The sequence below is a fragment of the Eubalaena glacialis genome, chromosome 11 (assembly GCF_028564815.1).
Source record: "Eubalaena glacialis isolate mEubGla1 chromosome 11, mEubGla1.1.hap2.+ XY, whole genome shotgun sequence".
In the NCBI taxonomy this organism is placed as follows: Eukaryota; Metazoa; Chordata; class Mammalia; order Artiodactyla; family Balaenidae; genus Eubalaena; species Eubalaena glacialis.
The window spans coordinates 73985782-74000780 of NC_083726.1; the positions used below are offsets into that span (position 1 = coordinate 73985782).

The window sequence follows — 14999 nt, forward strand, 5'->3', positions numbered from 1 at the left end:
CCTGTCCTCATGGAGGTTATACTCAAATGTAAATGCTAAAAGAATGCAAAGGGGGAACAATTAAGAAAAAGTGGAACATTCTAAAAAATAAATTTCTTTTGCATATCTTTTAAAACTGTTAAATTTAAAAGAGACACCAGGATGCAATAAAAGCTAAAAAAGTTAATGGAAATGGTAGGTGACAAATAATATGCTGAGAAATATGGGACTGCCTTTTTATTTAATAAAGAGGGTATTTCTAGAGTCATTTTTGTTTATTTGATTGATTCTGTAAGTTTGTACACAACCAGTGTAGAATTTAATGATTATATATGAGATTCAATATGTCTTTGGTATGATTTAAGAAGGTATAAAAATAGAAACAGCAAGAGCCCTATGCTACCAAAATCTAATTTGAAGTTTATGTTTTATTAATCTGATAAATTAAGACTTCTGCTATCATATTTTTGATTCTAGTTACTGTAACACCATTTTTTTTCAAATACACATTTACAATGTGACATTTTTTCATCTGTTATTCAGGCTGCTTCAGTGGCACTAAAATTTAAAAATACAAATATATTTATAAATGTACATTTTTATTTATCTCAATTCATACAGATTAATTTGTATTAGGTTAAAATTTGAGAAGAATATCACAGTCCCTTAGATATTTTTCAGTGCTCAAGTAGAAAAAATAGAAATATTATTTCAAGGCACATTGTGAAAAAGCATAATTTTGTCATTTTAATACCAACTTACCTACAACAGGTTCTGGTGGAATTGTATTATCTGAGCCTAATAAAGAAAAATTAAATTCATGTTTCAATTAAATAATATACTTGAATTTTATTTTTAAAATTCACCACAATGCTTCAACTGCTATGATACATAAAATTTTTTATTAAAAAACAGAAATATATCATTTCCACAGAGGCTCATCTTAGAAATTCTATTCAGGGTGAGAGATCTCTTGGAAAAGGAAATTGTAAAGTGCTCTTTTAAGAAATCATCTATGAGTTACAAATTATCAAACTATAAACAAAAGCATTGCCCTTTTCCCAAATAAAATGTTTACACATATGTAATTCTTCTTTGGTTCCATTTAAAGACTAAAGTCTTGAACTTGGAAAATGCAAAAAAAAAAAAAAAAAAAAAAAGATAAAATACATACTGTGCCCAGGAGTCACATATTAGTAACTATGGAATTAATTTACAATTATGACGTTCAATATATAATATGAAGCATGGCAATTCATTTAGGTTAGCATAACCATAGGTTGAATAGATAATATTATACATTTAGTCTGAATCAAATTATCAAATTAATTATTTTCTAGTGATTAGTTGGTAGAATAATTTTATATAAGGGGAGTTTGTAAGAGTAGTTAGAATAAACATAGGATAAATCTTTACCAGAAAAAGAAAGAATAAGCAATCTATTCTTTAAATATTGGACAATTTATTCACTAAAACCTAGGTTCTATTAGATAACCTGCAAATTGAGAAATGAAGTTTTTCCCAATATACTCAATATGAGTATATTGGCTTGGCCAAAAAGTTCATTCGGGGTTTTCCATACGATGCTACAGAAAAACCCGAACGAACTTTTTGGCCGACCCAGTGTTACTAATCTAGAAACTTGATAATATATTATAGGCTTGAATAAATAGTCCATTTGTTGTTAAGAAAAAATTGTCTTACAAGTATTTGTGAATTTTATGTCATGTTGTAATAATTGTAAAAAGAAATGAAGAAATAAAATTTTGATTTGCAAAATAATAGTATTATAGTTTTCATAACTAAAATGCCCCAAATCTTGTGATTTCAGAATGGCAAAATGCAAAGTTTCTCAACATATTAAAAATGTTATACTTTTTTTTATTATCTGCTGCTGTAGTTTTTATAGTTAGAAATGGGGAAAATTTAAGCTATGTAAATATTAAATGCAAGCTTTTATTAATGGGTCACTAAAGATCATTGTATATTTGCCTTAGTGGAGGATGCCCTTGTGGTAAAGAGCAGACTGTGGAGTCAGTAAACAATGGATAAAAATATTGTCTCCACATGTAAATTGATACAGCCACTATGGAGAACAGTATGGAGGTGCCTTAAAAAAGTAAAAATAGAACTACCATATGACCGAGCAATCCCACTACTGGGCATATACCCTGAGAAAACCATAATTCAAAAAGAGTCATGTACCACAATGTTCATTGCAGCTCTATTTACAATAGCCGGGACATGGAAGCAACCTAAGTGTCCATCGACAGATGAATGGATAAAGAAGATGTGGCACATATATACAATGGAATATTACTCAGTCATAAAAGGAAACGAAATTGAGTTATTTGTAGTGAGGTGGATGGACCTAGAGTCTGTCATACAGAGTGAAGTAAGTCAGAAAGAGAAAAACAAATACCATATGCTAACACATATATATGGAACCTAAAAAAAAAAAAAATGGTTCTGAAGAACCTAGGGGCAGGACAGGAATAAAGACACAGATGTAGAGAATGGACTTGAGGACACAGGGAGGGGGAAGGTTAATCTGGGACGAAGTGAGAGAGTAGCATTGGCATATATACCCTACCAAATGTAAAATAGATAGCTAATGGGAAGCAGCCGCATAGCACAGGGAGATCAGCTCGGTGCTTTGTGTTCACCTAGAGGGGTGGGATAGGGAAGGTGGGAGGGAGACCCAAGAGGGAAGAGATATGGGGATATATGTATATGTATAGCTGATTCACTTTGTTATAAAGCAGAAACTAACACACCATTGTAAAGCAATTATACTCCAATAAAGATGTTAAAAAAATATATTGTCTCCACTATTTGATTTGCTGTAGAACCTGGACCAACTTATGTAATATCTTTTCTAAGTTCTTCATGAGTAAAATGAGATAACAATACTTATTTAAATATTTAAATGACATAATAGATTTTAGGGTATTGTATTATTTAACTGGAATTGTTATTAATTATTTTGCCATTTTTAATTAACCAGTGAGCATGAAAACAAGTCAAAAAAATACATCTCACATCCCCTGCTTACTTACCAGTAGTAGTGGATCTTTCTGGTGCAATTGTTGAGCCAGGGGTGGCTCCTATGGAATGTGAGATTAAAAGTAGAAAGTCATGAGCAATGTTCTTATTTTATTGGGACACTGCCTGGACATTTAACAATGTAACTACTTTGAGTCCAGGTATTGCAGTGGCAGTACTGGTCTGAAAACACCTAACAAAATATCCAAGGTCCTCAATACCAGATAATTTGGATCAGATTTTCTGATTTCTAAACTTATAATACACTAATATCCAATATGGATATTTATCAGATTTATCAAAAAACCTTATGTTGGGTTGTAACTGGGGCCAATAGCTTCCCTTCCCACTCGCCTGATTTTCTGGGTGTAGTTGATCTGGTCATGCTTTCACCCACCTCAGTAGTTTCTCCATATGGTTCTTCAGTTGTGTCTGGTTAAAAGGATAACTGACTATTATCTTCACATGGTTCATTTTGTAAAAATTATAAACTTACTGCCATTTAAGTAAATTTCAAATTTAGATGCTAATAATAAACCTAGAACACCTCTTAATCATTTCTCCAAAAATGTGGTCCTTGCTTAAATTAACTTAAATCATTATTGTAATTTGGGCCTAAGCCATGCTCATGTTGGACCACCAAAGGAGCACCCTGGTGAGTCTTGCCTGCTTGGCTCCCAGCAGAAGTGGCTCCAAAGCTTGATGCTCCGACTGGGCCTCCACTACCAGCACCTCTGGTAGCTCCCACTGATCTACTGATTCCACCTGGTCACAAAAGAAGTAGCAGGGATGAAAACATAACCTTCTTAAGGGGTCTGAGGAATCAATTTAAAATAATAATATTCTACAAAGTTCCCATCTTTATTCAACAATGAGTTCTAAATAGTATAATTCTGATAAAGTAATATAGTTCAAAATTAGATCTCTATCAAATTAAAATCATTTATATTATTGTCTAAATATAGCTAACTTGACTTGCCTTCATATGTGGTAACCTCACTTCCTGGCCCCCAAGTTGTCCTCCTGGCCCCTGTGGTTGTAAAAGTTGATGATCCAGTTGTTCCAGATCCTTCAACTGATGTCCCAGTTGTCCATGATCTTCCAATTGATGGTCTAGTTGTCTTCGATCCTTCAGCTGATATATTAATTGTCTCCAATATTCCAGCTGATGATCCAGTTGTCCCTGAACCTACAATAGATGTTCGTGTTGTCCACATCACTCCAGATGATGGTCCAGTAGTCCCTAAACTTACAACAGAGATTTTAGTGGTTCTTGTCAATCCATCTGGTGATGCAGTTGTCCCTGATCCTTCACCTAAGCGTCCACTTGTTCCTGATTCAACAACAGTGGTTCCTGTTTCTCCAGATGATGATCCAGTTGTCCCTAAACCTACACCAGATGTTATTGTTGTCCTTGTCTTTCCAGATGATAGTGCACTTGCCCCTGAACCTATACCAGATGTTCTAGTGGTTATTGTTAGTCCACCTGCTGATCCAGTTGTCCGTGATGTTTCAGCTGATGATCCACTTGCTCCTGATTCAATAACAGTGGTCCCTCTTTCTCCAGATGGTGGTCCAGTTGTCCCTGAACCTACACCAGATGTTATTTTTGTCCCTGTCACTCCAGATGATGGTCCAGTAGTCCCTGAACCTACAACAGATGACCTAGTGGTTATAGTCAGTCCAGCTGTTGATCCAGTTGTCTCTGATCCTTCAGCTGATGATCCACTTGACCCTGATCCTATAACAGTGATCCCAGCTGTCTCTGAACCTACAACAGATGGTTTACTTGTCCCTGTTACTCCAGGTCTAGTTGTTCCTGAAGCACCAGCTGACAATACAATGGTTGATGAAGTTACATCTCTTGGGCTGGTTGTCCATGATTCTCTAGTTGATGGTTCCATTGTCCCTGAGCCTACAACAGAGAATCTAGTTGTGGCAGTCAGGCCAAGTGATGATCCAGCTGTCCCTGATGCTCCAGATGATGGTGCACTTGTCTCTGAATCTACAATGAATGTTCCAGTGGTTCTTGTCATTCCAGGTGTTGATCCACTTGCCTGTGATCCTTCAGCTGATGATCCACTTGCTCCTGATCCTATAACAGTGGTCTCTGTTTCTCCAGATGGTGGTCCCATTGTCCCTGAAACTACACCAGATGTTATTGTTGTCCTTGTCACTTCAGATGATGGTCCAGTTGTCCCTGAACCTACAACAGATGTCCTAGTGGTTATAGTCAGTCCAGCTGTTGATCCAGTTGTCCCTGATCCTTCAACTGCAGGTGTGGTTGTCTCAGATCCTATAACAGATGATTGAGTGGTCTCTGAAACTCCCACTGTCCTTGTGACTCCAGGAGATGGTACAGTTGTCCCTGAACCTACAGCAGAAATACCACCTGACACTGATTCTCCAGGTGATGATCCAGTGGTTCCTGATTTCCCAGTTGATGGTCCAGTTCTCCATAAATCTCCACCTGATGATCCCGTTGTCCCTGACCCTACAACACTTGTTCCAGTTGATGCTGATCCTCCTGGTGATAATACAGGAGTCCTAGTCACCCCAGATAATGGTGCAGCTGTCCCTGAAATTTCAGCATAGATTATAGTTGTTCCTGTAACTCCAGCTAATGAACCAGTTGTTCCAAATCCTTTAATTGATGTTCTAGTTGTCCTTGATCCTCCAGATGATGGTCCAGCTGTCCCTGATACTTCAACTGCTAGTCCTGTTGTTCCTGATCCTATAATAGATGATCGAGTTGTCCCTGAACTTCCAGCTGATAATCCAGTTGTCCTGGTACCTGAAACAAAAGTTCCAGTTTTGTCTGATTCTTCAGCTGATGTTTCAGTTGTCCATGATGCTTCAGCTAATGATCCAGTTGTCTCTAAACCTACATCAGGTGATTCAGTTGATACAGATCCTCCAGGTGATGATTCAGGGGTCAGTGTTGCTCTAGATGATAGTGTAGTTATACCTGAATTTACAACAGAGATTCTATTGGTTCCTGTCACTCCAGATAATGAACGAGTTGTTCCTAATCTTTCAATTGATGTTCCAGTTGTCTCTGATGGTCCAGATAATGATCCAGTTGTCCCTGAACTTACAATAGAGATTCTAGTTGTTCCTAGCAGTACAACTGTGGATCCAGTTATCCCTGATCCTACAACTGATTGTAAACTTGTCCCTGATCCCATAACAGTCGTCCCTATTTCTCCAGATAATGGTGTAGTTGTCTCTGAACCTACAAAAGATGATCCAGCTGTTCCTGATCCTCCAGGTATTGATCTAGTGGTGACTGATCCTTCAACTGATGGTAAACTAGTTTCTCTTCCTATAACTGTGGTCCTTCTTGCTCCAGATAATGGTGCAGTTGTCTCTGAACTTACACCAGGTGGTTCAGTTGGTGCTGATCCTACAGGCAATGATCCAGGAGTCCCTGATGCTCCAGATGAGGGTATACTGTTTCCTGATCCTATAACAGTGGTACCTGTTGTTGCAGATAATGGTGTACTTGTCTCTGAAACTACAACATATGGTCGACTTGTCCCTGACCCCCCAGATGTTGAACTAGTGGTGGCTGATGCTTCAACTGATGACAAACTGGTTCTTGTCACAATAACAGTGGTCCCTGTAGCTCCAGATAATGGTACAGTTGTCTCTGAACCTACAACAGATGGTCCACTTGTCTCTGATCCTCCAAGTATTGATCTAGTGGTCGCTGATCCTTCAACTGATGGTAAACTGGTTACTAATCCTATAACAGTGGTCGCTGTTGCTCCAGATGATGGTGCAGTTGTCTCTGAACTTGAACCAGGTGATCCAGGGGTTGGTGATCCACCAGGAAATGATCCAGGGTTTGCCGATGTTACCGATGATGGTAAACTGGTTCCTAATCCATAAATAGTAGTCCTTGTTCCTACAGATAATGGTGCAGTTGTCTCTGAACCTACATCAGGTGGTGCAGGTGCTGCTGATTCTCCAGGCGATGATCCAGGGGTCCCTGATGCTCCAGATGAGGGTAAACTGGTTGCTGATTCTATAACATTAGTCCCTGTTGCTCCAGATAAAGATGAAATTGTCTTTGAGCTTACACCAGGTGGTCCAGTTGTCCTTGATCCTCCAGGTACCGATCTAGTGGTCCCTGATCCTTCAACTGATGGTAAACCTGTTCCTGATCCTATAACAGCGGTCCCTGTTGCTCTAGATAATGGTGCACTTGTGTCTGAACCTACAACATATGGTCCACTTGTCCCTGACCCTACATGCATTGAACTACTGGTGGCAGATCTTTCAGCTGATGGCAAGCTGGTTCTTGATGCAATAACAGTGGTCCCTGTTGCTCCAAATAGAGACACAGTTGTCTCTGAACCTATAACTGATAGTCCAGTTCTCCTTGATCCTCCAGGAATTGATCTAGTAGAGGCTGTTCTTTCAAATGATGTTAAACTGTCTCCAGATCCTGTAAGAGTGGTGCCTACTGCTCCAGATACTGGTCTAAATGTCTCTGAACCTACAACAGGTGGTCCATTTGCTGCTGATCTTCCAGGTGATATTGCAGGGTTCCCTGATGCTCCAGATGAGGGTAAACTAGTTCCTGATCTTATAACATTAGTCCCTGTTGTTCCAGATAATTGCTCAGTTATCTCTGAACTTAAACCAGTTGGTCCACTTGTCCCTGATCCTCCAGATAGTGATCTGGTGGTCCCTGATCCCTTCACTGATGGTAAACTGGTACCTGATCCTATAGCTGCAGTTCCTGTTGCTACAGATAATGCTGCAGTTGTCTCTGAACCAATACCAGGTAGTCCAGTTGCTGCTGATCCTCCAGGGGATGATCCAGGGGTTCCTGATGCTCCAGATGAGGGTAAACGTGCTCCTGGACTTATAGCAGCAGTTCTTCTTGCTCCAGATAATGGCACAGTTATATCTGAACTTACACCAGGTCGTCCACTTGTCTTTAATCTTCCAGGTGGTGATCTAGTGGTCCTTGATCCCTCAACCAATGGTAAACTTGTTCCTGATCCTAAACCTGCAGTTCCTCTTGCTCCAGGTAATGGTGCAGTTTTCTCTGTACCTACAGCAGGTGGTCCAGTTGTCCCTGATCTTCCAGGTATTAATCTAGTGGTCCCTGGTCCTTCAACGGATGGTAAACTGGTTCCTGATCCTAAAGCAGTGGTCCTTGTTGCTCCAGATAATGGTGCAGTTGTCTGCAAACCAACACCAGGTGGTGCACGTGCTGCTGATACTCCAGTTGATGATCCAGGGGTTCCTGATGATCCGGACAAGGGTAAACTGGTTCCTGATCCTATAACATTAGTCACTGTTGCTCCAGATAACTGTGCAGTTATCTCTGAACTTACACCAGGTGGTCCAGTTGTCCCTGATCTTCCAGGTAGTGATCTAGTGGTCCTTGATCCCTCAACTGATGGTAAACTGGTTGCTGATCCTATAGCTGCAGTTATTGTTGCTCCAGATAATGCTGCAGTTGTCTGTGAACTTACACCAGGTAGTGCAGTTGTCCCTGATTCTTGAGAAATTGATCTAGTGGTCCCTGTTTCTTCAGCTGAGAGTAAACTGATTCCTGCTCCCATAGCAGCAGTCCCTGTTGCTCCAGATAGTGTTGCTGTTGTCTCCAAACCAACACCAGGTGATGAAGTTGCTGCTGATCCTCCAGTTGATGATCGAAGAGTCCCTGATGCTCTAGATATTGGTAAACTGGTTCCTGATCCTGTAACACTAGTCCCTGTTGCTCCAGATAATGGCGCAGTTATATCTGAACTTACACTAGGTGGTCCACTTGTCCCTGATCCTCCAGGTAGTGATCTAGTGCTCCCTGATCCCTCAACCGATGGTAAACTTGTACCTGATCCTATAGTTGCAGTTCCTCTTGCTCCAGATACTGGTGCAGTTGTCTCTGAACCTACAGCAGGTTGTCCAGTTGTCCCTGATTTTCCTGGTATTGATCTAGTGGTCCCTGATTTTAAAACCGATGTTAAACCGGTTCCTGAACTTATAGCAGCGGTCCCTGTTGCTCCAGATAATGGTGCCGTTGTCTCTGAACCAACACCATGTGGTCCAGTTGCTGCTGATCCTGCAGGTGATGATCCTGGGGTCCCTGATGCTCCGGATGAGGGTAAACCTGTTCCTGATCCTATAACATTAGTCCCTGTTGTTGCAGATAATGGCACAGATATCTCTGAACTTAGACCCGTTGGTCCACTTGTCCCTGATCCTCCAGGTACTGATCTAGTGGTCCCTGATCCCTCAACCGATGGTAAACTTGTTCCTGATGCTATAGCTGCAGTTCCTGTTGCTCCAGATAATGGTGCCGTTGTCTCTGAACCAATACCAGGTGGTCCAGTTGCTGCTGATCCTCCAGGTGATGATCCAGGTGCCACTGATGCTCCAGATGAGGGTAAACTCGTTCTTGATCCTTTATCAGTGGTTCCTGTTGCTCTAGATAATGGTGCACTTGTTTCTGAACCTACAGTATTTGGTCCACTTGCTACTGATTTTCCAGGTTTTGTTCCAGGTGTCCCTGATGTTCCAGATAAGGGTAAACTGATTTCCGATCCTCTAACAGTAGTCCCTGTTGCTCTAGAAAATGGTGCATTTGTCTTTGAACCTATACCGGGTGGTCCACTTGTCACTGATACTCCAGGTGATGAGCCAGGGATCCCTGAGGCTCCAGATGAGGGTGAACTGCTTCCTGCTCCTATAACATTTGTCCCTGTTGCTCCAGATAATGGCACAGTAATCTCTGAATTTACACCAGGTGTTCCACTTGCTCCTGATCCTCCAGGTAGTGATCTAATTGTCCCTGACCCCTCAAGTGATGGTAAACTTGTTCCTGATCCTATACCTGCAGTTCCTCTTGCTCCAGATAATGATGCAGTTGTCTCGGAACCTACAGCACGTGGTCCAGTTGTCCCTATTCCTCCAGGTATTAATCTAGTGGTCCCTGATCCTTCAAACAATGGTGAACTGGTTCCTGATCCTAAAGCAGTGGTCCCTGTTGCACCAGATAATAGGGCAGTTGTGTCTGAAACAATACCAGGTGGTCCAGTTGCTGCTGATCCTCCAAGTGATGACCCAGGGTTCCCTGATGATCCAGATGATGGTAAATTGCTTCCTGATCCTATAACATTAGACCCTGTTGTTCCAGATAATGGGGCAGTTATATCTGAACTTACACTAGGTGGTCCACTTGTCCCTGATCCTCCAGGTAGTGATCTAGTGCTCCCTGATCCCTTAACCGATGGTAAACTTGTACCTGATCCTATAGCTGTAGTTCCTCTTGCTCCAGATATTGGTGCAGTTGTCTCTGAACTTACAGCAGGTGGTCCAGTTGTCCCTGATCTTCCTGGTATTGATCTAGTGGTCCCTGATTTTAAAACCGATGTTAAACCGGTTCCTGATCTTATAGCAGCAGTCCCTGTTGCTCCAGATAATGGTGCCATTGTCTCTGAACCAACACCATGTGGTCCAGTTGCTACTGATCCTGCAGGTGATGATCCTGGGGTCCCTGATGCTCCAGATGAGGGTAAACCTGTTCCTGATCCTATAACATTAGTTCCTATTGTTGCAGATAATGTCACAGATATCTCTGAACTTAGACCAGTTGGTCCAGTTGTCCCTGATCTTCCAGGTAGTGATCTAGTGGTCCCTGATCTCTCAACTGATGATAAGCTTGTTCCTGATGCTATAGCTGCAGTTCCCGTTGTTCCAGATAATGCTGCAGTTGTCTCTGAACCAATACCAGGTGGTCCAGTTGCTGCTGATCCTCCAGGTGATGATCCAGATTTCCCTAATGCTCCAGATAAGGGTAAACCTGTTCCTGATTCTGTAACTGTGTTTCCTGTTGCTCCAGATGATGGTGTATTTGTCTCTGAACCTATACCAGGTGATCCAGTTGCTGCTGATTTGCTAAGTGATGGTCCAGGGGTCCCTGATGCTCCAGATGAGGGTAAACTACTTCCTGTTCCTATAACAGTGGTCTCTGTTGCTCCAGATAAAGATGCAGTTGTCTCTGAACGTACAACAGATTGTCCAGTTGTCCCTGATCCTCGAGGTATTGAACTAGTCATGGCTGTTCTTTCAACTGATGGTAAACTGACTCTTATCCCTGTAACAGTGGTCCCTGTTGCTCCAGATAATGGTGCAGTTGTCTCTGAAACTACAACAGGTGGTCCACTTGCTCCTGATCCTCCAGGTGATGATCCAGTTGTCCCTGAACCTACAACAGAGATTCCAGTTGTTCCTGTCACCTCAGCTAATGATCCAATTGCTCCTGCACTGTCACTGGCTGTTCCAGTTGCTCCTGATGTTCCAGATGATGGTCCAGTTGTCCCCAACCCTACAACAGAGATTTTAGTTGTTCTTGTCAGTCCAGCTGTTGATCCACTTGTCATCGATCCTTCAAGGGATGATCCATTTGTCCCTGATCCTATAACAGTTGTCCCTCTTGCTCCAGGTAATGGTGTAGTTGTCCATGAACCTACAACCTTTGGTGCAGTTGCTGCTGATCCTCCAGGTGATGATCCAGGGGTCCCTGATGCTCCAAAAGAGGGTAAACTTGTTCGTGATCCTATAACAGTGGTCCCTGTTGCTCTAGATAATGGTACATTTGTCTCTGAACCTACACCAGATTGTCCTGTTGTTGCTGATCCTCCAGTTGATGGTTCTGGTGTCCAAGATGCTCCAGATGAGGGTAATCTGGTTCCTGATCTTATAACAGTGGTCCCTGTTGCCCCAGATAATGGTGCACTTGTCTCTGAGCCTACCATATTTGGTCCAGTTGCTATTGAATTTCCAGATGTTGATTCAGGGATCCCTGATCCTCCAGATGACCATAAACTGGTTCCTTTTCCAATAATAGTAGTCCCTATTGCTCCAAATAATGGAGCAGTTGTCTCTGACCCTACAACAGATGGTCCAGTTGACCTAGATTTTCCAGTTGTCCCTGATGTTCTCATTGATGGTTCATATGTTCCTGTCACTGCATCTGATGTCTCAGTGGTTCTTGATCCTCTAACTGATCGTTCACTTGTCTTTGAACCTAAACCTGATGATGCAGTTGCCCCAGAATCACCAGTTGATGGTCCAGTAGCCCCTGATACTCCAATTGATGATCCAGTTGTTCCTGATCCTCCAGTTGATGTTTCAGTAGTCCCTGTCACTCCAGTTGATGGTACTGTTGTCCCTGATTCTTCAGTTGATGATCCAGTAGTCCCTGTAACTCCAATTGATTGCACAGTTGTCCTTGATCCTTCAGTTAATGGTACAGTTTTTCCTGAGACTTCATTTGATCGTTTAGTGGTTCCTGATTCTTCTGTTGATGGTCCAGTTGTCTCTGTCACTCCAGATAATGATCCAGTTGTCCCTGATCCTAAAACAGATGGTCCAGTTGTCCTTGATCCTCCAGATGATGGTTCAATTGTCCCTGATCCTTCAGTTGATTGTCCAGTTGTCCTTGATCCTCCAGCTGATGTTAAAAGAGCTGATTAAAAGAGAGGCATCAAGGAAAACTTTAAGATTTTTTCCCGAGTAAAACAAGTCAGTGATGGTACCATTTATTGATATGGGAAAGACTGATAGAACAGGTGTGGGTTTGAAAGAAAATCAAGAATTCTGTTTAGCTCATGTTAAATCTGCGATTTCTATTAGACATAAAAGTGGAAATGTCAAGTTATCGATTAAGTGCTAATCTAGAGATACAGAGAAGCCAAGACTGAGGATATATATTTAGATATCTACATCTAAAATGTCTTCGAAATTTTTTATACCTGACTTCCTACGGATTATGCAACCATGCCCACTAGGTCTGTCTTGTCTCTGACTACCGGAAGCTTCTTTCTGAGCTCAATTTAAGGGAACTTCCCACTCGCCAAGTCATGCTCTTGCATTTTTCTACAGACTAGTTTGCTATCTACCAGCTAACACTGTGATTGCCTCTGAAAACTTAACTTTATTCTCATTCATGCAACTTTGAATTAGTATTCTGTTTGAGGTCTTGAAGCAATTAATTCCACCATACCTCATATCCTGTCATTCTTTGACACTGAGTAAAGCCTACATTTCAGTTTCCTCTATCATCTGTGGCATTCTAAAGTCATGCTGGGCTTTGTCTCTTTTATTCTAAACTCTTACTTCTTCCACAGCCTGTTCTCTATCACAATTACTTTTACCCTGTCCTCTGGAATCCACATTCAATGATTTTAAAAACTCTTCTATATGCTTAACTGTTTTACAAAATGCTTCTACCTCCTCCTGGGCTTAACCTAATGGAACTAATTCTGCAACAACCTGGTATAACTCAGAATGCTCCAAATCTTTATCTGAAGAATTCTAAAGGACCAAATGAGGATGGAGGCCTTGGATTTGTAGAGATATGGATCTACACAGTGGTGTGTGTGTGTGGATGCAAAGCTCCACTACTTGAGTATAGCAACAAGTAGCCTACTCCCTCCCACATCTCCAATTCTTCTGGAAGATTATCTTTCACATAACCTGTTATTTTTACCTCATTTATAAGAATAAAGCTCTTAATCCTTTACCAGACTGGGAGTTCCTATTCATTTATTTACTTATTCACCAGATATCCACCAGATATTTATCAAGTCAGTCATTCAGCTAGGTACTGGGAACACAGCTAAAAATAAGAACAGGCAAGTTGACAAGATCTTTCTATACTTTTGACAGAAATTCACCATGTTGGTGGCCTATGTAGTAATGGTGAATAACTGGATGAAGAATCAACAGTGTAGGCCCTATTTTGGCCTCACAACATACTCATCCTGTGACTGAAGTAAACACATTACTTTTTTCATAAATAAAATGTAAATAATTCCGAATATACTGTCAATTGCTCAGGGCGGTTGTATAATTCAAGTAAGTAATTGTATGTGACAACATTTTGTCCATTTTACACTTAGTGTATTTTTTCTGCTCATCATTTTTTATTTTTGCTAAAACAGATTAAGATGACTCACAAATGATATTATATAATGGTTAATGATTGCCTCATATCTTTATTTTTATCCATTAAGTTGTATCAATATATTGGGTAAAAATCAAGGTATAAAAACAGTATTATTTTATTCTACCAATTATATTTCTCAAACACTTTTTTTTGCCTATTTCATGAGAAATATTCATCAATCCTATTTATTTATTTGTTTTTAGTCTCTATCTTTAGTCCTTCGAAACATGTTAAGCATTATGAAGCACAAACATTGTTTAGTATGGGTTGAGATTTGAGCAAATGAGGTATTGTCATGTCTCATTTGCAAATTCTAGAAAATAAGACATTTTTAAACCAATGTGTAGAGATTTTAGGGAGCAAATTGTTTTCTGAATTTTTAGACAATTCAGAAGGCAATGTTATTTATTAAATTACTCTCAGAAATTGGGAAAGCTGTTCATCATGGTTCTAGATCACATTTCTGTTCAATAAAGAACTTGTGGGAAAATATGTTAATATTTTAAACTACAACACTTTCTAATATTAATGAACCATGAAATTTTTCTAATACTAAAGATAGTGGATTTTTGCAAAAGACTGCAAAAAGACTCTAACTTTAAATCTGAATATCCTTGTTAATGCCTGATAACCTTTTAATATCCAACAGTCTATTATTCAAGAAAGAAATGAATTTATTGAAGTCAAATATTTCTATAATGGGAAAATTATATTAACAATCAATAAAATGCAAAAATAACTAACATTGTTTTGTAATTATTTAGTACTTTCAATCTATATTTATTTTTGCTTGTTGTTGAAGTGATTTTGTGTAGTGCAATGCAGATCTTATATAAAGAAATGGAACTAACTGCATGGGAAATACATCCTAAGAAGTCCCTAACTCAAAGACAACATTTAAGGACCAAATAGAAGATGGTCACTATTACTTTTTTACTTAAATCCACTATGATTGTATCAAGTAACATTCCAGTGATTTCTAAATTGGCCATATAAGAAT

General features: G+C 40.1%; 1 protein-coding gene across 1 annotated transcript in view; it reads right to left on the reverse strand.

Annotated features, from left to right (window-relative positions):
- Window positions 1–14999, reverse strand: part of MUC19 (mucin 19, oligomeric) — a 117169-nt gene that overhangs the window by 43670 nt on the left and 58500 nt on the right. The window contains 4 exon segments of the mRNA XM_061206671.1: window positions 742–777; window positions 3039–3086; window positions 3691–3789; window positions 4004–12517. Coding sequence (XP_061062654.1) covers window positions 742–777; window positions 3039–3086; window positions 3691–3789; window positions 4004–12517 — 8697 coding nt within the window.